Source organism: Mesoplodon bidens (assembly GCF_964165515.1).
Source record: "Mesoplodon bidens genome assembly, chromosome: 12".
Classification (NCBI taxonomy): domain Eukaryota; kingdom Metazoa; phylum Chordata; class Mammalia; order Artiodactyla; family Ziphiidae; genus Mesoplodon; species Mesoplodon bidens.
The window spans coordinates 10,050,865-10,075,491 of NC_138168.1; the positions used below are offsets into that span (position 1 = coordinate 10,050,865).

Consider the following 24,627-nt stretch of genomic DNA (forward strand, 5'->3'; position numbering starts at 1 on the left):
AATTTCTGAGGATAAATTGCCCTTAACAGTGTGGCTTGGACAGATCTCATGAGGTAGCACAGAAGGTGGTTTCTGCTGTGCTGGGCTCAGCCTTTTACTGTAAACATTATGATGCTGACTAATAAAAGACTCGGTAAGCATTTGGGCTGTGGTCAAGCAGAATCTGGCGTGTCCTCTCCTCCAGATCGTGGTGCCCGGAAATACCCGCACGGTGCACTTGGAGCGGCTGATTCCGGACACACCCTATTCCGTGGACATTGTTGCCCTCTACTCGGATGCAGAGGGGACTCCCAGCCCCGCCCAGGGCCGCACGTGTGAGGCGGAAATCCTTTCTCCACCGGGTTCCCTTGTGACTTGGGGCGGGAGGCCTGGTGGGGCGGGGTGAGTGAGGAGTGTGGGGAATCGCCTCTACCTTGCGCAGGTGAGGGCAGCGCTGGGTTGCCCACAGTCACGTTCAGCCTGGAGCCTTGGGCCCATGACTGCCCTCCCAGCTGAGTCATGTTGTTTGGCCGTTTTCTCATCTGGACCCCAGTAAAGGAGGGGTTTCTTCCCTTCTTCTGCCTGCGGTGGGTCTTCTCACCAACTGGGCACTTTGGAAGTGTTAGGGCGTGGCCTCTCTGTTTCATTAAACAGGAGGTGCTTATAGCAGTTAAAACAATCCCTTTCTCTCCCAGTCTGTACTTTCACGTTCAGACCTAGCTCTCTGTCACTGGAAGTTCAGCATGTAATCGTAGCTCTGAATGCAGTACTTTCTACTGGTTATGGTTTCACATTAGAGCTGTAGACGTGTATTTCATCATAAGGGAGTAAGCAACCCAGAGAGTCGTGAGGTACCGGGGTACAGTTACTCTGCCCTGGGTTCTGTTCTTTCGTGCCCCTCCCTCCACCCCAGTGTCCACTATGGTCACAGACAGGAAACTAACCCTGTTGTATTTATTTATTTAGTACCACGAAGTGGACCAAGAAATCTGAGGGTCTTTGGGGAGACAACCAACAGCCTCTCGGTAGCCTGGGACCACGCTGATGGGCCGGTTCAGCAATACAGGATCATTTATTCTCCCACCGTTGGTGACCCAATTGATGAATATGTGAGTCTGTTACTCATTCATTTGAGCATCTTGTAATCTCTTACCTGGTTGGAGGCTGAAAGGAAGCCTTCTTCTTTAGCAAGTGCTGTGATTACAGTTGAGTCTTTCTCTGATGTGATATTGGGGCCACCTGCACGATCAGTATCTTTGGGCTCATTTCTCTTCTAAACACATGTTGAAAAATTATCTTATCTCATAAAAATGTGTATTTCTAACTATCTAATTATACCATAGGAACTGAGTCGGTGACACATGATACCTGTTATTCTGAGCTACCTAACTTAATGTTGAATTATGTGACTCTCTAAATCTTAACCTTTCTTGAAATCTAATTCCTCCGCAAGGTCTCCCTTCAATACTCCAGGGCTAATCAAGCTCTCTTTTCTCTGAATTTAACATTTTTGGGTACACTTTGGTTTTGGAGCATACATACTCTCACATTAGCTTTAAGCTTTTTGAGTGTCATATTTTGTCACTCCAGAAGCAGATTCACATTTCTTCTAACTTCCTCCTAGCCCTCAGTACGCATATCCATTCATTATGGATGCAGGAACTCACTACTTTCTGGAAAGTCTAGTGATTAATTGATATGATAGTTTAGTAGACTCTTACACAGAACGTTGATTGTAAGGCACTGAGGTCTGTGGTTTGCAGCCATCTTGCCACATACATCCTCTCTGATGGTTCTCCCTTCATTATCCCCATGTTATAAAATATGACATCTACTTGAATTTGATATATTAGGCTTTAATTCAAGCTCCTATTTTTATTAATCAGAAACCCACGTAACTGCCATTTAAGAGTTTCTGATCAAGATGGGGGAGCGGTATGACCACACTTAGTTTGCCAAAGCAGAGAAGCTCCTGCTTTAGTGTTTATTCAGCCTTGCCACGGACAAATACGCAATTTCCCGTCACTTTCTGAAAACATTAAAAATGTAATTTCCCTCCCAATTCACCATTGGGAATTAGGGGACCCCGCGCTGGAATTCACGGTTTAAGTGATCCCTGCTTTTTGTAGAAGCAAAGCATAGAGTTGGAAGAGAGACTGAGAGGTCTGTCTGGTTCATTTGCGCTTTGTGGGGGCAGCTGAATGTATTTTCCATTTCCTCTTTTTCCCCTAATTAATATCAGCAAAACGGATACTTTTTTAAATATAAATTTATTTATTTTATGTCTGGCTGCTCTGGGTCTTCGTTGCTGCGCGCGGGCCTTCTCTAGTTGCAGTGAGCGGGGACTACTCTTCGTTGCAGTGTGCGGGCTTCTCATTGTGGTGACTTCTCGTTGTGGAACACAGGCCCAGTAGTTGTGGCACACGGGCTTAGCTGCTCCGCGGCATGTGGGATCTTCCCGGACCAGGGCTCGAACTTGTGTCCCCTGCATTGGCAGGCGGATTCTTAACCACTGCACCACCAGGGAAGCCAAAACTGATGCTCTTGAGGACAGAAACTGAGTCTGCTTCTGCTCCCCAGTGGGCTCCCAGCAGCTGGTACCACACCTGGCCCACGGTGGGCACAGGGTGCATATTTGTGGAAGGAGCACCACGAAACTGACACACATGGAGGAGTGGGGAAGGAGGGGTGCACAGGGGTGCTCAGTCACATGTGTGGAGGTGCTGTATGAGATACTGCCTTTCATCCTCTGAGACGCTGAGCCACAAGACTGGGAGGTGGCTGATGCGGGATTTGAGCTGAGACCTGCCCGACTCTAAACCCATTTCCCTTGCTGCACAGTGGTAGACAGTTTGCCTCGCCCTGAGCACTGTGCAAGAAAAAGAAACCATGAAGAAAACACTACTGCTTATGGCAATACATACAAAAGTATTGATCTGGAAGTCCTCTAGCTGATGATAACTTCATAATTTAACTTCCCTTGCAGACCACTGTCCCAGGCAGAAGAAACAATGTAATGCTACAGCCCCTGCAATCTGATACCCCATATAAAATTACTGTTATTGCTGTTTATGAAGATGGAGATGGCACCCATTTGACAGGAAATGGAAGAACTGGTAAATGTCTTAAACCTTTTATAATCTTTAAATTTGGTAGGATTTGAGTATATACATCTCAGACACTCCATTAATACTGCATTAATATTTGTCTTAGATATTGAATTTTGTCAGAATGCTATGACATTGCTATTAACTTTTTAAAGGTCCACTGAAAGAAGGAAAATGAGACACAAATCTGCATATTTTGCTTTTCTTGAGAGAATTTTATTCTTTGGAAAACCACTGCTTAGTCACTGAATAATGTTTTAGTTTGGGTGGTATCAGTTAAGGCTGTAGCTGTTAACTCAGTCAATTAAGTGTCAGCAAAAAAGACCCCATCACCATAGAATCTTAAGTCATGAAAAAGAAGCAAGATGATTGGTAATCATCTTCTGTCCTTACAAATTTAGCTTTTTAAAAAAAATATTTTTGCTATTGTACTAATGGATTACCAGGGTTCAGGCCCCTTTTCTATCCTGTGTGGGTGGCAGTTTCTTATGGCTTAGATCAAAAGTTCTCTAATTTGGTTGCTGGAATCATCTGAGGACCTTTAAAAAGGCTTACGCCTGGACGCCACCCCGAGAGATACTGATGTTAATGGTCTAGAAGTGGTCCAGACCTGCCAAAGTTCTAGTGCGCAGCCGAAGTTGAGAGTCCCTGGCTGAGCGTGAAGGTGGGCTGGGCCATGGGTCCGCTGGGTTCTGTTACTGGGAGACATGGGTAAGACACTTTTCCACTTCGTTCAGCAAAAATCCACTTAAGTGACATGATTTCAGGCTCCTTGCTATGCTTAGTTGTCCAAACTCTTTTTCTACTTAAATGATCTTGACAACATTACAGGATTTGGGAGAGGTAACATTTGAAAACTCCTGAGAGAAAAGCAGGACCAGAGTGTTTCAGCTCAGTCTTTGGAGGCCAGGAATTTGTATATTTATTGACACCTGTTGTCTACAGGACTGAGTCAACACAGACTCCATCTAGCGACTCAAGATGATTTTAATTTAACAGCCTCCCATTTTCACTCTTCCCTTAGGTTTCAGAATATATTTTGGTATTTTTCTGGAGGAAATGCTGTATTTCAGAATTCTATGCTTAATCCAGAACATTCAAAAATCTCTACTAGATCTTTAGTTTTCTAGGAAGAGCCAAAGCCACTTCTGGCTTCTCTTGTAAAAGAGTGTTTGAAGTTAAGTCCTTATTTGTGTAATGCTGTGAATAATAACTCAGTGGCTGACTAACAGGCTACCTCACGGCATTGATCTAACAGGGGATAGAGTTGGGTAGTACTCTGGAGGTGTGAGGATTTACTCTAGGTTATGTTGGTAGAGGTTATAGTGGTGCTGGGGAAGAACCTCGTTTTGGTCACTAGCTAGCTGTGTGGTCTTGGGCAAATCATATCTTATTTTTGTGGTAAGATGGTTGGATTAAATAGTCTGTAAATCATTGTTTTTGGCTCTAACAATCTGTGATCTATAACATTCAAAAAAATGGTATGAGATCTCTTTTACTTTTTATAATTCTGAATCCAGTTCTAGAAATCACCAGTTCCTGAGTCCATTTGATTTGCTGTTTGAATTTGGAAAACTACTAAGCTTTCTGTTGAACATTTCAATACCTATTAATTGTTTTCTGGAGCGGGACAATATGGGATATTATTAATTTGCTCTCATGAGGCTGCACTGTCAATATTCATGGTCAATACTCATAAAGTTCTGTGCTCTCTCCTCGTTTGTCAATAAAAGGTCAGTAATGTGTGCCAATATTTGTTTTCAGTGGGATTACTTCCTCCTCAGAACATACACATCTCAGATGAATGGTATACGAGATTCAGAGTGTCCTGGGATCCTTCACCATCTCCCGTTCTTGGATATAAAATTGTGTATAAGCCAGTGGGTAAGGAAGCACCTTTATCATCTTAGAAATGCATTGGAGGGTTATTTGTGCATGAGGGTGTTCTTTGTTGCATCCCCCATGATTAGATTCTCCTGATATCTCAGTTATCACATCAAGTCCTCTCCTACCGGAGGTAACGTTTCTGGAAATAGTATTTAAGCCAATGATCTAAAGTATCATTGTTGCTATGGGTTTAGAGGCAACTCCCATTAATCTGCATGACTAAAACATCTGATCTGGTTCATAAAATTGCACAAATTGAAGGTGTGTTCAGACAACCTATATGTTATTATGATTGTGAAATAATGAGTACTTAATTAGTATAAACTTGTGTATTTTTCCCATTAGGTCAAGGTATTATTCCATTTGGGGCATGTGCATCTTAGTTTATTCACGACAGGCTTTCTTTTGGCTTCCCACTGACACTTTCACCTAAATGGATATTCCCTCTATTAAATTATTCACCATCTATGTTTCCATCTTCTGTCTATATGTTTAGCAAAATGGAAGCAAAATACTTTTATAGTAAATTTGCTAGGGTATCTTCCATGCACCCAGGAAGGATGTGAACTAGAAAAAAAATAAAGGAGAGAAGGCAAGTGTAAGGATATGTGAGCCTGTGTAAGAAATGGAGAGGGAACTTCAAGGTGGAGGACTTTCAGTAACCACACTGCATGGAACGGAGTGGGAGATAGACGTTCTTAAATCATCTCTACAACAGAAAAATGTTAATTGAGCACCCAATATGTACAAAGCACTATGCTGGCAAACTGGAGCTTAAAGAAGAGGCTTGAGAGTCTAGAGTAGTTGATGGTGTGATGATTTATTCGTTAAAGGAACATTAATTACACACATGCTACATTCATTAGTACACATGCTAGCTACTGTGCTATGCTTTGAGAATAACAAGGAAAAGGATTCGGTCTCTGCTCACAGTTTTGTATTCACCATGTAATTCAGCGTGTGTTACGGGGAGCACGTGCATAAGGGATATGGAATTAATGGTGTTCATACTATCATTTGAGTATAAGTTATTTGATTTTAAGAAAAATTTGAGACTAGGGATGGCATATTTCTATGTATTTTTGTGATTGTTATTAAAGGTTCCAATGAGCCCATGGAGGTCTTTGTTGGAGAAATGACATCATACACGTTACACAATCTCAACCCCAGCACCACCTATGACGTGAATGTTTATGCTCAGTATGATTCTGGACTCAGTGTCCCTCTGACGGACCAAGGCACTACATGTGAGTCACGTAGCTTTTTGTGGTTGTAAGAAAAAGTGTAGTATAAATGACCAGGTCAGTCTGTTTTAGTTTTCTTTCTTTCTTTTTCTTACGCATGTTTCCTCAGCATTGAGTAGGTAACTCTTTTGTGTCCAGCTAAACAAATACTTACGTCATATAATCAAGTATACAAAATGTATGATGATGAGATATGTTTGTTTCATAGAAAATACATTTTGAATTTTAAAAGATAAAAATTATAAAAATTATGATTTTATCCACGTGGGATACTATGTGGTTTTTCCTGACATTCGATGTTAAACATATATTACCTAAATGTATTGATCTAATTGAAAGTTTTCACATAGATGCCATGTTGACTGATTCAGCTTGCAGATAGATTTTGTTGTCATCACGTGCTTTAATGGCCATTTGAGGACTTAGCAGATAGCGTTTCAGAAAACTTTTTTTATTATGTTTCATGAGGTGTCGTTGACATTCATTGTGTTGAGAGGGGCTATAGGCAGACCTCGTTTCATTGCACTTGGCTTTATTGTGCTTGGCAGATGCTGTGTTTTTTTATAAATTGAAGGTTTGAGGCAACCTGGCATGGAGCAAGTCTACTGGTGCCATTTTTCCATCAGTATTTGCTCACTTCATGTCTCTGTGTCACATTTGGTAGTTCTTGCAATATTTCAAACTTTTTCGTTGTTATTATGTTTGTTATGGTGATCAGAGATCAGTAATCTTTGATGTTACTATTGCAAAAAGATTACAGTTCGTTGGAGGCTCAAATGATGGTTAACATTTTTTAGCAATAAAGTGTTTTTAATGAAGGTATGAACATTATTTTTTTAGACATAACACTATTGCACCCTTAGTAAACTATGGTATAGTGTAAACATAACTTTTATGCACTGGGAAATCAAAATATTTGTGTCACTCGCTTTATTGCACCAATATTTGCTTTATTCTGGTGGTCTGAAACTGAACCTGCAGTATCTCAGAGGTACGCCTGAATGTGGATTTTCCTTCCCTTGAAAATCAGTCATAGAAAGGGAGGTAGGTTTTGACAATACCATGTTTTTGTGTTTGTTTCATGTATGTTTCTTATGAAGAAACAATGTGAGACTTTAGACATTATTTTTTTCAGCCACAGTGGAAGTTTTAAAATTGTGTTGTGATGAAAAGTATGCTTTTTTTGCCTTTATTTATGAAGTAAATCTATTTCTTTCTGTCCTTCTTTTGTAGTATATTTGAATGTGACAGATCTGAAAACTTACCAGGTCGGGTGGGATACATTCTGTGTTAGATGGTCAGCTCACCGGGCAGCCACTTCCTACAGGCTAAAACTAAGCCCTGCAGATGGTATGTGTGCAAAAAAATGACCTGGAGCACATAGTAGCCACATTTAAAACTTCAGTAAAGGTGTCATTCTATTTATAAAATGATGTATCAAATGTCTTTAAATAGAATTACTGGTGACACTGGCATTTTTCCTCTGTTGTCCTAATCAGGAACAAGAGGACAGGAAATTACAGTGCGTGGATCGGAAACCAGTCACTGTTTCACCGGCCTGTCACCAGACGATGATTACGGCGTCACTGTCTTTGTGCAGACACCAAATCTTGAGGGACCAGGTGTCTCTGTCAAAGAACATACTAGTAAGTGTTCGAGTAATCTGGGGAGTCTCTGTAAGGCTTCAGAGTAGGATGCTCTGGGTGTGGGAGACATAAGTGACTCCTGTGTGACACTTCTTACGAGCAGCAGTAGTGACATGATGGCAGGTCCTTGAAGTGGCATCTACAGCTGGTTCAGCACCTTTATCTGCAGCAGATCCGTGCTGCCCTGTTAGAGTTGGTGTAATTGTAAGGAAAGACCTAAAGGAGGGAGAGCTGGCTCTAGCTGACAGTGAGAAGGTGAACACGTATCTGTGTTAGTGACCTTTGCTCATCTGACTGTATCTGAAGGTCTTACATTCTCCCTTTGCATCTGGGCTTCACTTCGTGCTATTGTAGTCAATGTTGAGTGACTACCAATGGTACCAATTTTGGATAAGATAGGATTCCCAGTATGTCGGTGCCCATGACACTTGATTTGTTATCGAGGACTTAAATGGCTCTTAAAATTTACTTTCTGAGATATGAAATGTACACATGTTACATTTTTCTAATTATTATTTTTAATTCTAGCTGTAAAACCAACAGAAGCTCCTACAGAGCCGCCTACACCTCCTCCCCCTCCCACGATTCCGCCAGCCCGGGAAGGTAAGTACAGCTCTTAGGCAATGCATTCAGCTGATCGGGATTGATGGCCTTCTTACTTATGCGGTTGATATAGAACACTTCTGACCTCTTATTCCTGCTAAAGAGTTTTTCAGTTTCAGGCAAAGATTACCAGTCATTTGCTCTTCTGCTCCAGGCCCATTTTAGTGTGAATAAAACCAGTTATAGGGCTTCCCTGGTGGCGCGGTGGTTGAGAGTCTGCCTGCCGATTCAGGGGACACGGGTTCGAGCCCTGGTCTGGGAGGATCCCACATGCCGCGGAGCAACTAGGCCCGTGAGCCACGACTACTGAGCCTGCGCGTCTGGAGCCTGTGCTCCGCAACAAGAGAGGCCGCCACAGTGAGAGGCCCGTGCACCGCGATGAAGAGTGGCCCCCACTTGCCGCAACTAGACAAAGCCCTCATGCAGAAACGAAGACCCAACACAGCCAAAAATAAATAAGTAAACAAACCAATGAACCGACATTAAAAAAAGAGAAAAAGTAACATCCCTGAAAATCTCAATCTAAAAAAACCAGTCATAAACCACTCTGCCTCTTCCGCTGGAACTCTGTTTCCTCGATTTTGCAGATGAAGGTCCAGGGGTGCCTTAAGTAATCCATTGTCACATGGCGGGCATTTCCTTCTTGTGGCTGCTGGCATCAACAGGCACTGGGAACCTTTTGGGCTAAATTTGCAGTGTAACCCCTTTGGCTTTGGAATTCCTGGCTTCTGACCTGAGAAGGGCCCTGAATTACACAAAGCTAAAAAATTTCCATTCACCAAAGTTGGAGACATAATTGTCCCTTGTAGTGAACTGGTAAAAAGACATAGACTGAACTATTAAGATTGGTCTCTCAGTAATTTGGGGCAATGCTCAGTGCTTCGTCAAATTAAATTTTAGCTAATTAACTACTGATTTATTCTTTTCCCACATTCTGTTTCCAACATTTAATTGAAAGTATTTTTCTTTTCTCTTAGAAGGCTCTAGAATGTTATGGCTTTATTAAGCCTATTAAAGAAGTAAAATTAAAAATTAAAAGCGTATTATTATAGGATAAAATAGTAATGTATTCCTCTAGACTGTTGAAAGGAATTCAGTAAATATTTTTGGCTTAAAGACATGTTAAGCAAGACGAAAAGACAACCCTCAGAATAGGAGAAAATATTTGCAAACGAAGCAACTGACAAAGGATTAATCTCCAAAATATACAAGCAGCTCATGCACCTCAATATCAAAAAAAACAAACAACCCAATCCAAAACTGGGCAGAAGACCTAAATAGACATTTCTCCAAAGAAGACATGCAGATGGCCAAGAGGCACATGAAAAGCTGCTCAACATCACTAATTATTAGGGAAATGCAATTCAAAACTACAATGAGGTATCACCTCACACCGGTCAGAATGGCCATCATCCAAAAATCTACAAACAGTAAATGCTGGAGAGGGTGTGGAGAAAAGGGAACCTTCCTACACTGTTGGTGGGAATGTAAATTGATATAGCCACTATGGAGAACAGTATGGAGGTTCCTTAAAAAACTAAAAATAGAACTACCATATGACCCAGCAATGCCACTCCTGGGCATATACCCAGAGGAAACCATAATTCCAAAAGAGACGTACCACAATGTTCATTGCAGCATTATTTACAATAGCCAGGACATGGAAGCAACCTAAGTGTCCATCAACAGAGGAATGGATAAAGAAGATGTGGTACGTAAACACAGTGGAATGTTACTCAGCCATAAAAAGGAAATTGTGCCATTTGCAGAGGTGTGGATGGACCTAGAGACTGTCGTACAGAGTGAAGTAAGTCAGAAAGAGAAAAACAAATATCATATATTAACGCATCTATGTGGAATCTAGAAAAATAGTACAGATGAACCTATTTACAAAGCAGAAATTGAGACACAGACGTAGAGAACAAACGTGTGGACACCAAGGCGGGGAAAGGGAGTGGGATAAATTGGGAGATTGGGATTCAACATATATACACTACTATGTATACAATAGATAACTAATTGAGAACCTACTGTATAGCACAGGGAAAAAAAAAGAAGGTACAATCTGTTTGTAGGGCATATATTAAGTTTACCTTAAAAATGCATTCCACTATACAGTAGGTGCAGACAAATACTGTTTGATTCCACTTAAATGAAGTACCTAGAACAGTCAAATCCGTAGAGTCAGAAAGTACATTGGTAGATGCCAGGGGCAGGAGGGCATTGGGGGGTGGGGAGGGGGAATGGGGAGTTAGTGTTTAGTGGGGATGGAGTTTCAGTTGAGGAAGCTAAACAATTAGGGAGATGGAGGATGGTGAGAGTTGCACAGCAATGTGAAGGTATTTAGTGCCACTGAACTGTATAGGTAAATGTGGTTAAAATAGTATGTTTTATAGTATGTGGCTTTTACCACAATAAAAAAACATTTTAAAAAATGGATCATAAACCCACATGTAATAATTAATCTACAAACCTTTGTGTCTTTGTGACCTGAAATTAGGCCAAGATTTCTTTAATATCACACCAAAAATGTGAGCAAAGAAATCATTGATAAATTGTACTTCATCAAAATTAAGAACTTGTCTTTGAACAACATTGTTAAGAGAATGAGAAGACAAGTCGCAGATGAGGAGAAAATATTTACCAATCACATAATCTGCTAAAATACTTATATCCATATTACATAAATAATTCTCAAATCACAGTAATAAAAATACAAACAACCCAATTTTAATAAGTGAGGAAAAAATTTGAAAAGACATTTTACCAAAGAAGATATATGAATGCTCAGTTTCAGTCATTAGAGAGAGACATGCAAGCCAAAACCACAATGAGATACCACTAAACCTATTAGAATGTCTAAAATTAAAATGACCATGTGTTGGCAAAGACGTAGAGTAACTAGAACCATCATACACTGTTGGTGGGAACGTAAAATGTGTAACTACACTGGAAACAGCTTGGCAGTTTCTTAAAGTTGAAAATAAACCTATGGTACCACTCAGTCATTTCATTACAAGGTGCTAAACCAAGAGAAATGAAAGCGTATGTTCACACAAAGACTTCTACATGAATATTCATAGCAGTTTTATTTGTAAGAAAAAAAAACAGGTAATTGGAAAAAAACAGGAAATGACCCAAATGTTCATCAAAAAGTGAAATAATAAGCAATAATGGAATAAATGGAGTTCTCAGCAAGAGAAAGGAACAAGCTATTGTTAAACGCAACAGCATAGATGAATCTCCAAATGATGATGCTGGGTGCAAGATGCCTGAGGAAAAAAAAAGATACTGTCTGATTCCATTTATATAAAATTCTGGAAAATGCAAATTAATGTATCATGTTAAAAGGAGATCAGTGATTTTCTGGGGATGGGAAGGGGTGTGGAGAGGACTGACAGGGAGAGACTATTCTAAAAGGACACCGGTGAACTTTTGGGGGCGATGGATATGTTCGTTACCGTTTTGGTGGTAATGACTTACTTCTCTGGTGTACTTGTATTCCACAACATATAAGATTGTGAATTTTGAAAAAAAAAAGACATGTTAAGGTTTTTTTCTTAATAGGCTTTATTTTTTAGAGCAGTTTTAGGTTCACAGCAAATTTGAGCTGAAAGTACACAGAAGTTCTGACATGCCCTGCCCCCTCACATGCACAGCCTCCCTCCACTCTCAACATCCCCCCTGCCAACCCGGAGTGGGACGTTTGATACATCCTGTGAACCTATATTGGCACATCTTTATCACCCAAAGTCCATATTTACATTAGGGTTCATTCTTGGTGTTATACATTCTACACGGTAAGTTTTTATCGCTAAAATGTTAAATTTTTATTTTCAGAATTTTTAGCTTTCAAGTCTGAAGATTCTGATTAAAGGTGTTTATTATATGCCATCCCTTCCCTCCCTCCATATGATTCTAGTGGCCTAATTTAAAGTGAAAAGACACCTTATCTACACCAAGTCTTTGATAATTATATACAAAAATCTCCAAACCCACTGAGGGCTCTTCTTAAGTTCTGAGCATGGTTGTTTTTTCACTTGATTTCCTCCTTAATTATTGTTTGAAGTTCCTTGAAGGATCCCATGAGGAGGGAGCATATGTTTGCAGAAGGACCAGATGGAGTAACTCCAGAGCAGAAATTGAGGGCCAGTTAGACTAGCGCTTTTCAGACTTCACTGTGCACGTGAATCATCCGGCACCTTGCTACAGTTGATTCGGATGCAGGAAGTCTGGGGGTGGGCCCCAGGACTCTGCATTTCTATCAGGCTCCCAGGCGAGGCCGTTGCTGCTGAACCACACTTGGAGGAGTAGCAGGGTGTTAGATTACATTTCTCAGTTGTGTAACTTCACTTAAATGAAAGAATTCATGAGATTTGGGGCTTCTTCTGTGTTTTTCCCCCAGTGTGCAAAGGGGCCAAGGCAGATATTGTATTCTTGACTGATGCCTCCTGGAGTATCGGGGATGATAATTTTAACAAAGTTGTAAAATTCATCTTCAATACTGTGGGAGCCTTTGATGAAATCAACCCTGCTGGAATTCAGGTGGGTGTTGTTTCAAAGGTTATTCATCTGTAATGTCTTGCTATTTCCTTCAAACTTTTAAGTAGAAAGACTTTTCAGTATAAACTCCAGTTTGACTTTGTTATTGTCTCTTTCCTTTACACATAGACTTCTGGGAAGGACTTGGGTGCAAATGATAAATAAGTAGAAAAATAAATATTCCTCTAGGTATTCTCTTGGCTAGATGATATTCCTGTTGCAGAATTTAGGGGAGTCTAACTCTAACTTCCTGCTTACATCTTTTGACAATGATACATTTTCCTAAAAGGTCATTTTATGTTCTGGAAGTTAAATGCATTGTGATTGTTGTACCCCGTTAAGTCAGGAGATTCCATGATGGATAGTAACTGGAGGGTGTGTGTGGAACCCTCCTGCCCCCTCTATCATGACATTGCAGATATTACCTGAACCAGAAGAAGAAAGGCCATTGTTAACTCAAAGGGAAATTAATTTGTTTTCCTACAGTGATAACTACCAATTATCTTGCTTTGGAATCACTCCAAATTTATTGCTTTTACTAGAGTGGGAACTTAGAAAAATTAGTCCTTCCATGACACACCTCGAAGAATAATTCCTCACTTAGCTCTGACCTACCAGTAAAGCTGAGAATCTCCTCCACTCCCAACATACCCCTGGACTCAGGGCCAGTGGCTCTGTTACTTACTACCTGAATTCTGCAACCTTGAAGACCCACTTCAATTCCACCCTTTCTGGAGAGGCTTCCTTGATAGTTTTAGGCATTTCAGACTCCTGAAGGGTTTTGTCTATGTTGCCGTTATGGCACGTATCTCTTTATATTGTCATAATTTGTGTGATTCTCTTCTGTCTAAATCATTGACTCCTTAAGGCAAGAGACTGTATTGTATGATTATTTTTCTGAATTCTCTTTCCCTTCCCATTTCTCTTGGTGAATTTTCTTCTTTATTTAGGCAGGTACATCTTAGAGATGTGATGAAAATAAGAGATTTTTACATAAACCACGAATAATTTGATACACAAATCATGTCTTCTTTTATGCAGTGCTTTGTGGAATTTCATAAACAAATCATGTCTTCTTTTATAATGCTTTGTGGAATATATTACATTTTAAATCCCCAAATAATTCTGTAGATGTTATTCCAACCCAAGAAGAGTAACATGTCAGGCTAGTTACAGTCTTAATTTAAAGGGTGAGCAAGTAAGCCTTTTTTGAATTTTAGAAATTAAGATTTCTGATAAAAAATAAGAAAAAAAGCTTCCACATTTTATTAACTTCTATGTGCCAGCTACTTTGTATACATGATTCTCATTCCTTAAACTGGCCATAGAAGTAAGTATAATTATCTCCATTTTACTGATAAAAAACGAAGGCCCAGAGATGTTGGGGACCTACCCAAAGTCACAAAGCTATTAACTGGCAGCACTAGGATTTGAGCCCATTGAATCCTGACTATAAAGCTTTTATTCTTTCCACTAAATCACACTGTCACTGAATTTGTGATGAGTGCCGATTATTATCACACACGTGCCATTTTTATTTTACCATGAAGAATAGACGTGGTCAGTGCGAAGGGTCAGTTGTCTGAGAAGCAATTGCTTAGCCAATATTTGAGCTCAAGATGGTATGTTCTCATTTTTAATCTTGGAATCTCACTGCTCTCCAGTTTTACCCATCCCTTCTTACATCCTAGAGAATAAATACAGTGCATGTACATTGTTAATATCAATTACTGACCCTTTCACTGAAGATCAGAAATTAGAGAATTTAGTGAGACAACGGTAGTCAGTGTTATAATATTAGCTATAAAGAGCATACCATATTCCGTCAGGTCCAATGCACTTCTTTTTCCCATTATGCAGCTAGAAGAATCACTTGACAATTGAAACATTAAAAGAGGTGACTTACCCTCACCACCAAACCGCCTTTCCTTTCAGGTCTCATTTGTGCAGTACAGCGATGAGGTCAAGTCTGAGTTTAAGCTGAACACATACAACGACAAGGCCCTGGCCCTCGGGGCCCTCCAGAATATCCGGTACAGAGGAGGAAACACAAGAACAGGTACAGTTCAGCAGCGTGTACATAGACCTTTACCCTCCAAAGCCTTTGGAGTGATAGGTGGAGTGTAACTCTAACATTCAATTGCTTCTCAGTTGGGCGTGGCTAAGGGCACCTGGATAGTTTTCACTGAGATGACACTAAAGTGTTCCATGCCACATTCTATAGGCAAAGCTCTCACGTTTATCAAGGAGAAGGTCTTGACCTGGGAGAGTGGTATGAGGAAGAATGTCCCCAAGGTGCTGGTTGTGGTCACAGACGGTCGGTCACAGGACGAGGTCAAGAAGGCGGCTTTGGTCATCCAGCAGTCAGGTAAGCACAAACATACGTTAAAAAATTTTTTTATTAGAGTATAGTTGATTTACAATGTTGTGTTAGTTTCAGGTGTACAGCAAAGTGATTCAGTTATACATATACATATATCCACTCTTTTTTAGACTCTTTTCCCATATAGGCCATTACTGAGTATTGAGTAGAGTTCCCTGTGCTATACAGCAGGTTCTTATTAGTTATCTGTTTTATATATAGTAGTGTGTATATGTCAATCCCAATCTCTCAGTTTGTCCATCCCCTCCTTACCCCCTGGTAACCGTAAGTTAGTTTTCCACATAGCACAAGCATAAGTTTGATGCCTAGTGATTGCATTCATTATTTTCACAGTTTCAAACATCCAGGAATGATTGCAAAAGACCCAAATTAGTGATTTTACTTTAGTTTCTGTTTTACTCTGCATTCTGTACCCTTCTAACGTTAGTTTACATTTCATCATGGAATGGTTTGATAATTGCTCAGAAATGACATGGTGTGTTCTTTGTATAAGACATGCCTCAGGGTCTGTCCCCCATGGTGGCTGGAAGCCTACACAACAGCAGCAATAGGATGATCCTCGAGCAGGCTTCCTGCCATAGCATAAATGAATCTTGATGCTGGTTCAGTCCTATGCAAGGAGAGACATAGGTTTAGCATGTCCTGGCAGATGCAGACCCCAAACAGATTGCTGGAAGGTTCACCACAAAGGAGCAGAGAGACCTCAGGGAGATATTGCTGGTGTAGATCTTGTCAATCAAACATGCTGAAAGCCTCCTTGTTACACTGCCCTTTGGATTAGTTATTCAGGATGATTAGAGATGAAACTAAGTCTCTATAGTTGCATTAACACCCCAATCCTTCAGGCAGCGTCCAAGGTGGATATATTTTAGAGAGAATTCTACGTTATGCGTGATTTATTGTGGTGTAAATTGTAAAGTACTTCGTTACATGGAATTTGTCATCTGCACATACATGGGTCTTTGGCTAAAAGTATGAGCCGTGATTAGTGCTAAGTCATACTGTCTTCTTACAACAGAGATTGTTCTATGTACTGATTTTTTTATAAGTTGCTGCCATTATGTTATGTACTTTGAGCAGATTCCTGTATATTTTAGGCTCCTTTGTGATTTAACTTTGGGGTTATGAATGTTTGCTTCTCAAGTTACCTTATTTATATCTAATTATGTAACTAATTCTACTGTTGAATTAAGCTTTTGGAGGGAAAACTTTGTTTATTTGTATTAGCCTAAATAAGTGAAAGCTTATTGCTAGTGGGAGTTGCAGATTCCATTTTGAAAGTGGTCAAAGTGCTGACTTTGAGCCTGAGTTTATTGAGTAAGTCAGTTTCAGGAATTCAGAGTTTAAAATGAGCCCATTGTTGGTTTCTGAGGCACATGAGCTTGAAATGTTAATGTTGCCTAAGACAGCTGCAGAATTAATGGGTATATTAGGACTGTGGATGTGTGGAAGGAAATGAGTAACCACGTTAAGTCATTCTGCTATTAAAGTGTTCATCTTTTAATTGTTAAGACTTTATTTTAGGAAATCCACTTAATTGAATTTTATAAGCCAGAAAATAGGAAGACCTGGAAAAAGTACATATTCATTAAAGAGAGTTTATGTCAATTAAAAGAACTTGTTGCATTAGCTGAGAAAATATGGCATCATTTCTGATAAGATTTTATTTTGAATTGTTTAAACCATAAAGGATGGAAAAACGGATATGTAATTCTCTCTGTAAACACTGCTCTGCAGGGTTCAGTGTCTTTGTAGTTGGCGTGGCTGACGTCGACTACAATGAACTTGCCAACATAGCCAGCAAACCAAGCGAACGGCACGTGTTCATTGTGGATGACTTTGAATCTTTTGAGAAGATAGAGGACAACCTCATCACATTTGTCTGTGAAACTGCCACTTCAAGTAAGTCATGGTCCACATGGATCCATAGTCTCAGTTGTTTTGAAAAAGTAACTACTGAGTAGACCAGGGGTCCCCAACCCCTGGGCCGCGGACTGGTACTGGTCCGCAGCCTGTTAGGAACCGGACCGCACAGCAGGAGGTGAGTGGCGGGTGAGGGAGCAAAGCTTCGTCTGTATTTACAGCCGCTCTGCATCGCTCGCATCACCACCTGAACCGCCACCGCCTGCCGTCCGTGGAAAAATTGTCTTTCACAAAACCCATCCCTGGTACCAAAAAGGTTGGGGACTACTGGAGTAGACCATTCCCTATCCTATACGAGATCAAGTCCGTGCATAAACAAATCCTGGGAAACCACTTGAGAACCTGATGAATCACTGTTCCTACTGAGATCATGCTAACTGTTTGCTTGTCAGAGGTCCATTTTTAGCCTTGAAGATGTAATGTTCCTTGTATGGAAATAAAGTGTTTGAATATATCCTTTTCCCACCATCCCAATGCCTGTGACATTTGAGAAAATTAATCTTCAACTTAGAAATGCATTTATAGAAGCATTCCGTGGGATGAAGGTTTTTCCCTGTTAGTAATCAATTGGTATTTGTTCCGTCAACATCCGTGCTTCAAGAGAGCCACGAGAAAACTGACCTGTGTGAGTGTGCACTGTAGAAAGTCACTTGGTTCCCACTTGTTTACTTGGGTGTAGATTTTTCATATTATACCGAGACCTCAAGCTCAACTCTTAAAATACAGTGAAGGACAAAAGATGGATGATTTAAGTTGGTTTGTTCCTCTTCATCCATGAACTCTGATTCTTGGGGTCTTAGATTATGGAGACAGTTGCGTGGCTGGTCTAGACCCCTGATCCCAGGCAGGGCTATGCTTTTTAAGTGTTATGTTTTCCCCTAGTAAACATTATATTGAGATCTCAGAGCTCGGGTTAGAGGCGGCAGTAATAAACAAACGTCAGTGGTTTACTGTAAAACTTACGCTGAAGCTCAGAATGGAGTCGCACTAGCGCAAGTGAGCAGGGAGCACCAGCTGCCCCTTGCATTCCACGAGGTCCTGGATGCAGCCCTGTGCTGCCCCAGCTCCAGGGCCCAGGGTGAGACCCACTGCACACCTGCCACTGTGAGGTTTGGTGGCCAGCGTGAGCCTCCATGGCTTGGCAGAGAAGAGGACTGGGTGGCGACAAACTCCTCCTGCCCTTGCACAAATCTGAAGTTTCCTGGGAGAAAAGTTCTTTTTTTTTTTTTTTTAGATTTCTTTTTTATTTTCACAACTCACACACACACTGTATTTTATTTTTACAAGAGATAAATAAACTGACACCAAGCATTGTAAATGGATGACCACAACAAAAGCAACAATGATTGCAATTACCAAACACGAAACACACTCATACTATGTCGTAATATTGACATTCGGTCCAGGAATCCTTCACTGTAACAGCTCCTTTACTCTGCAGTGAAAATTGATTTGTATATTTTTTGCCTCTGAGTCCTTGTGGGATTTTTTTTTTATTCAAACAGAAAGTCACAAAAATTATAATCATCCTCATCAGTAAAAGTTCTTTAATCTATTGTAAAACATCTATAAATTTCCCCCCTTTAATTCAATCTTACCATTCTTTTTTTATTTTAATTTATTTCTAGCTGCGGTGGGTCTTTGTTGCTGCGCGCAGGCTTTCTCTAGTTGCGGCGAGCTGGGGCCACTCCTCTTTGCGGTGCGCAGCTTCTCATTGTGGTGGCTTCTCTTGTTGCGGAGCACGGGCTCCAGGGCGCATGGGCTTCGGTAGTTGTAGCACGCGAGTTCATCAGCTGTGGCTCGCAGGCTGCAGAGCGCAGGCTCAGCAGTTGTGGCGCATGGGCCCAGTTGCTCCGTGGCATGTGGGATCCTCCCGGACCAGGGCTCGAACTTGTGTCCCCCCACATTGGCAAGTGGATTCTTAACCACTGCGCCACCAGGGAAGCCCCAATCTTACCATTCTTAAGAACATTGTAAAATTACAGCTGGACTGGAGAATGTCCAGGAAGCATGGTCACACTGGTCAGTAGTATAATTTCATGTACACGTGGAAAGTCTACACAAAATAACTTAGAAAAGGTGAGATTGATATGTTTTATAAATGAATGAACAGGTTTGTTACCTGATGTATGTATGCAGGTGCTTTCTGTGCATGTATAATGTTTGTATACCTTGTTGGTGAATCGTACTTAAAGAACACTGTACTTTGCAGGTTGTCCTCTCATTTATTTGGATGGCTACACCTCACCAGGTAAGTGTTCATACTCGGGCTAATTTATTTCAGGATTTAAGCAATAAGATAATTAAAATGAACTCATTTCCATATTTTTTTTTTTCTGATGTAAAGGTTTTAAGATGCTTGAAGCATACAACCTGACAGAAAAGAATTTTGCTTTTGTGCAAGGAGTCTCTTTGGAGTCAGGGTCTTTTCCCAGCTACTCATCTTACAGGCTTCAGAAGAACGCCTTTGTGAATCAGCCTACAGCGTGAGTGTGACAACAGGAGTTCTCTTTCTTACCACGGGCCAGATGCTTTTCTGAGGCCTGGAATCTTTGCTGATGTCTTAGAACCTTGGTATTTTAGAATTGAGTCCTATGGATGACCTGGTTTAGTTTCCTTAAGTACAGTTGGGTTAACTGTGTTCCATTGGGTCACATGGGAGACTAGGACTCAAGCTTGCTACTCTGAGACCCAAGAATCTCATCCTGTGTCCGCCATACGATGGATTACTGATCCTTTTGAATTTAAATCTAGGATTATAGTTATGCTTCTAAGAGAGGTCGTTTAAACAGGGAGGCAACTTCTTCTTTTGAACATTTCTCCCTTGGTGCAGAGGGACTGCATGGAATCAATGCAGAATGAGAAGAGGCATTCTCCCCAGTGTTTCCGACTCCACAAGATGAAAGACTGCAGTGGCCTTGCTTGTCCATGATCTGTGATCTTACAGGCAGCAATTAGTTTTTTTTTTATTCTTTTCTTTTTGTGGTACACGGGCTTCACACTGCTGTGGCCTCTCCCGTTGCGGAGCACAGGCTCCGGACGCGCAGACTCAGCGGCCATGGCTCACGGGCCCAGCTGCTCCGTGGCATGTGGGATCTTCCCGGACCGGGGCACGAACCCGTGTCCCCTGCATTGGCAGGCGGACTCTCAACCACTGCGCCACCAGGGAAGCCCTTGACAGATCTCTTTTTTAAAAGGCTGAGCAAAAGAAGCTAAACACAAAATAGTATATTCCGTGGTTCCTACTATATAAAGTTCAAAATCAGGCAAACTAACCTATGGTGTTAGAAGTCAGGATAGTATAGTTACCCTTTGCAGGGAATGGGGGAAGCTGGACAAGGGTACATGGGAAGCTACTAGGCTAATGCAACAGGTTATGTCCCATTTCTTAATCTGGATGCTGGTTAGATGGGTGTTTTTTTTTTTTTTTTTTGCGTTACGCGGGCCTCTCACTGCTGTGGCCTCTCCCGTTGCGGAGCACAGGCTCCGGACGCGCAGGCTCAGCGGCCATGGCTCATGGGCCCAGCCGCTCCGCGGCATGTGGGATCTTCCCGGACCGGGGCACGAACCCGTGTCCCCTGCATTGGCAGGCGGACTCTCAACTGTTGCGCCACCAGGGAAGCCCAACAGTTAGTTTTTATTGTCTGGTGCTCTGGCAGTCTGTTGGGTAGCTCTAGATGTTGGTTATTTTACTTGATGAAAGTTTGTACCTGGGTCCAATAACCAAAATATGTACTTTTTATTTACTAGAATGAAAACACTTGAATGTCAAAAAATATGTGTTTGGCATCTTATGGAGGAAAAGAACAAGAAGAAGTAAAGTTTTCCAAAACTTAGGACAGGGTCAGACAGTGAGGCCTGAAATTTGAAATGCTCTGAGAAAGCTGATGGAAAATTCAGAGTAAAACCAAAGCTCAGTTCTTTTAAGGAAGCACAGATTGTATTGTTGTAGTGTGGCCACACTGTGAGTTCCTAACTCTTTTATGGTTGACCACACTGGTTCGCAGTTTTAGGTTTATCAGTGAACCTAAGTACCCAGCATTTAACTCTGTCACCTCAAGATATGATTCCTACATTTTAACTTAGGACAGCCCACTGTCCTCTTAAGATTCAGAACTTGTGGCTGAAAGAGGCATAAATGCAATTAAAGAATTTTTTTCCTAATCACTCATTAACTAAAAAAGGAGAAAAATGGGCTAGGTGAGAAATGAATTAATATGGAGAAATTATTTTTAATGTGGAATATTATGAAGATGGTCAGTTTATGGACATACAAATGACATCGTGTCAGCTTGCCCAGAACATGTGCTTTAAGAAATCGGGCATTACAGAGTATTGAGTAGAGTTTCCTGTGCTATACATATGGGAAAAGGATCTAAAAAAGAGTAGATATGTATATGTATAACTGATTCACTTTGCTGTACAGCAGAAAGTAGCACAACATTGTAAATCAACTACAATAAAAATTAAAAAAAAAAGTAGGGCAGCGTTATATTCCAGAAGTACTAGCAGTGTGGTACTAGGACACGAAACCTCAAGAGACAGTCTGTGCCCTCTGTCAAAATCCACGGAGGAGTTGCTTCTCTTCTGTCCAAGAGCTGATTTTTTTTTAAACATCTTTATTGGAGTATAATTGCTTTACAATGGTGTGTTAGTTTCTGCTGTATAACAAAGTGAATCAGCTATATGTATGCATATATCCCCATATCCCCTCCCTCTTGTGTCTCCCTCCCACCCTCCCTATCCCACCCCTCTAGGTGGTCACAAAGCACAGAGCTGATCTCCCCATGCAATGTGGCTGCTTCCCACTAGCTATCTATTTTACATTTGGTAGTATATATAAGTCCATGCCACTCTCTCACTTCGTGCCAGCTTACCCTTCCCCCTCCCTGTGTCCTCTAGTCCATTCCAAGAGCTGATTATTAAGCCCCTTTTCCTACCTTCAGGAAGATAGTGCTATTAAATGGTCTCAGACAGAAAACCATTAATTCTGCTTTAGAGATTCCCCCAGAACAATGACTGACTCAATTCTAGAAGGACACATGGGGCCACATTTTACTTGTAACAGCCTTAGAGCCAAGAAACATTTCCTTTTAATTGAATCACAGTGTACGTGGCCGTAAAATCTATTATTGGTTTTGTTTCGAGGAACATGTGACCTTCTGGAGATTATTTGATTTACTTGATTTTAAGGGAGGACTAGGGAAGTGTAAAAACTATTAGATCTAGGGAGGGCGCAATTAAAGCCTTAAGCCATCTTGCTTATGGTCTCATACCTCTGATGTTGGAAATTAAATATATTTAGTAAGATTTACTCTCTTTAAATTACATCCCTAGATACAAGTTTTATCACCCTAAAATCATTATATAGCTTTATAATTATCTATGTGCTTAGAAAAAATGATTTATTAACAGTAGGATGAAAGACCATTTGGCAATTTCCCAGACTTTTGTAACTTTATCAGATTATAAATCATCTATTACTGCTTACATAATGGGTCTTTAGTGTTTGCTATTTTGAGGTCATTCTTAAATGTTTCCCCTTCTAATATGTAGCCACATTATTATAAATGGCTTCTAATACTACTCATGATGAGATTCTAGCCCAAAGATTTAAAATATCCTCTATTTCTGGTGAGAAATCCTTATTAATGAATTAATTTTGTTTCATCCAACAGAGATCTACATCCCAATGGCCTCCCCACTTCGTATACGATTATATTACTATTCAGACTTCTCCCAGAAACTCCCAGTGACCCTTTTGCAATTTGGCAGATCACAGACAGAGACTACAAACCACAAGTTGGGGTGATTGCAGATCGTAAGGATTATAATTTATCTTATTTTAAGGCACATGCATGCATATTTTTGATTATGGTTTTCCTTTTCTCTTTCTTTAAGAACTTTCTGGATATATATATATATATATATATATATATATATATATATATACATATATATATACTTGATTATGCTTTTATGTTTAATGTTTAAAAAATATATCAGTAAATATTTGAATTACATTTTATCTTAACTGAAATTATTAACTTATTTTAGAGAATTCTCCAACAAGAATTATTTGTTAATACTTTCAATACAGAGTGTCCATGCGTTTGATTTAATAACAATTATGTGTTGATTACAGCTTCCAGCAAGACATTATCATTCTTTAACAAGGATACAGGGGGTGAGGTGCAAACTGTTACGTTTGACACAGATGAAGTGAAGACATTATTCTATGGAAGTTTTCATAAGGTAAAAATGTAAGATTATAGAAAAATAAATATTTATAGAAAAAAGTTATTTGTAGAAAAAAGTATATGACTTAAAATTTAAACTAATTTATTTTATAATTTATTATTATGTCATGTTAAACTGGTAGAAACATAGCCATGTCTTTTAAAAACAATACCTTATTTCAAAGAATTTGATTAATTCAAAGAAGGAAATTTAAAACAATAATTCTACTAACCATGAGATAGCTACTATTAACATTTCAATGTATTTTCAATGCTAATGTCTTTTCAAAATATGAGTCGTGTAGTATATACAATATTGTATGCCCATTTTTCTGCCTACCATTTCATTTTGAACCTTTATGTCATTTTGTTTCAAAAGCTTAATTTTTGTGGATTGTATTTAATTGATCAAATTATTTATTCTTTGATAGAGAATAGTAAGCTGCTTCTGCCTGCTTGTTTATTGAAAAGTTACAAACATGCCAGTCCAAAAGTTATCATTAACTATCAAAGTAATTAAGATAACTGTTTACTAAATTAACTTCTGCATGCACACACTTACAACTTCTCTAAAAAATCTTATTAAAAGTTCTATGATAAATTCTTAGGGGATTATCTATTCTTGATGATCTTAATTTTTTTTAATCTCAACATCGAGGATAAATAGAAACTTGCTGTCAGGACAATTAACTTACAGATAAGAGTGCTGAAGTTGGCAGCATTAGAAGTGAAAAGAACCGTCTAGGTTAGGAGTGGACTTTTTAATGGAATTTCTTCATCCACTGGATTAAGTTAACAGGAGGAAGGCTACTTGTCGTGCAAGTGGTCTAAAATTTCCCCAGTATAGCGCTCAGAAAGTTAGTCCCCATACTCAGAAGACAAATATTTCTAGTTCAATGTGATTCTCAAGTGAAAATTGAAGAACTACCCTGTACTTGGGTAGATTTAGCTGAAGTTCTTGCTGATTCTATTCCTGAGAATCTTGGCTTCTTTCTAGAATGTTTTTCTTATTCATGAATCAGATTCTTGGTGAGGATGGCAAGGGACTGTCTTCATGAGGCTTGGAGAGGCCTC

At 40.1% G+C, this 24,627-nt stretch overlaps 1 protein-coding gene across 4 annotated transcripts in view; it reads left to right on the top strand.

Moving 5' to 3' along the window:
* COL12A1 (collagen type XII alpha 1 chain) overlaps positions 1–24,627 on the top strand; it is a 114,937-nt gene that overhangs the window by 65,011 nt on the left and 25,299 nt on the right. For all 4 annotated transcript variants that reach the window (XM_081250402.1, XM_081250403.1, XM_081250404.1 and 1 more), the window contains 16 exons: positions 185–314; positions 946–1,088; positions 2,966–3,095; positions 4,851–4,970; positions 6,074–6,220; positions 7,451–7,567; positions 7,717–7,863; positions 8,392–8,466; positions 12,872–13,011; positions 14,944–15,067; positions 15,233–15,376; positions 17,129–17,293; positions 19,527–19,565; positions 19,662–19,800; positions 22,993–23,135; positions 23,460–23,569. In XM_081250402.1, coding sequence (XP_081106528.1) covers positions 185–314; positions 946–1,088; positions 2,966–3,095; positions 4,851–4,970; positions 6,074–6,220; positions 7,451–7,567; positions 7,717–7,863; positions 8,392–8,466; positions 12,872–13,011; positions 14,944–15,067; positions 15,233–15,376; positions 17,129–17,293; positions 19,527–19,565; positions 19,662–19,800; positions 22,993–23,135; positions 23,460–23,569 — 2,013 coding nt within the window. The remainder of the gene's footprint in view (positions 1–184; positions 315–945; positions 1,089–2,965; positions 3,096–4,850; positions 4,971–6,073; positions 6,221–7,450; positions 7,568–7,716; positions 7,864–8,391; positions 8,467–12,871; positions 13,012–14,943; positions 15,068–15,232; positions 15,377–17,128; positions 17,294–19,526; positions 19,566–19,661; positions 19,801–22,992; positions 23,136–23,459; positions 23,570–24,627) is intronic.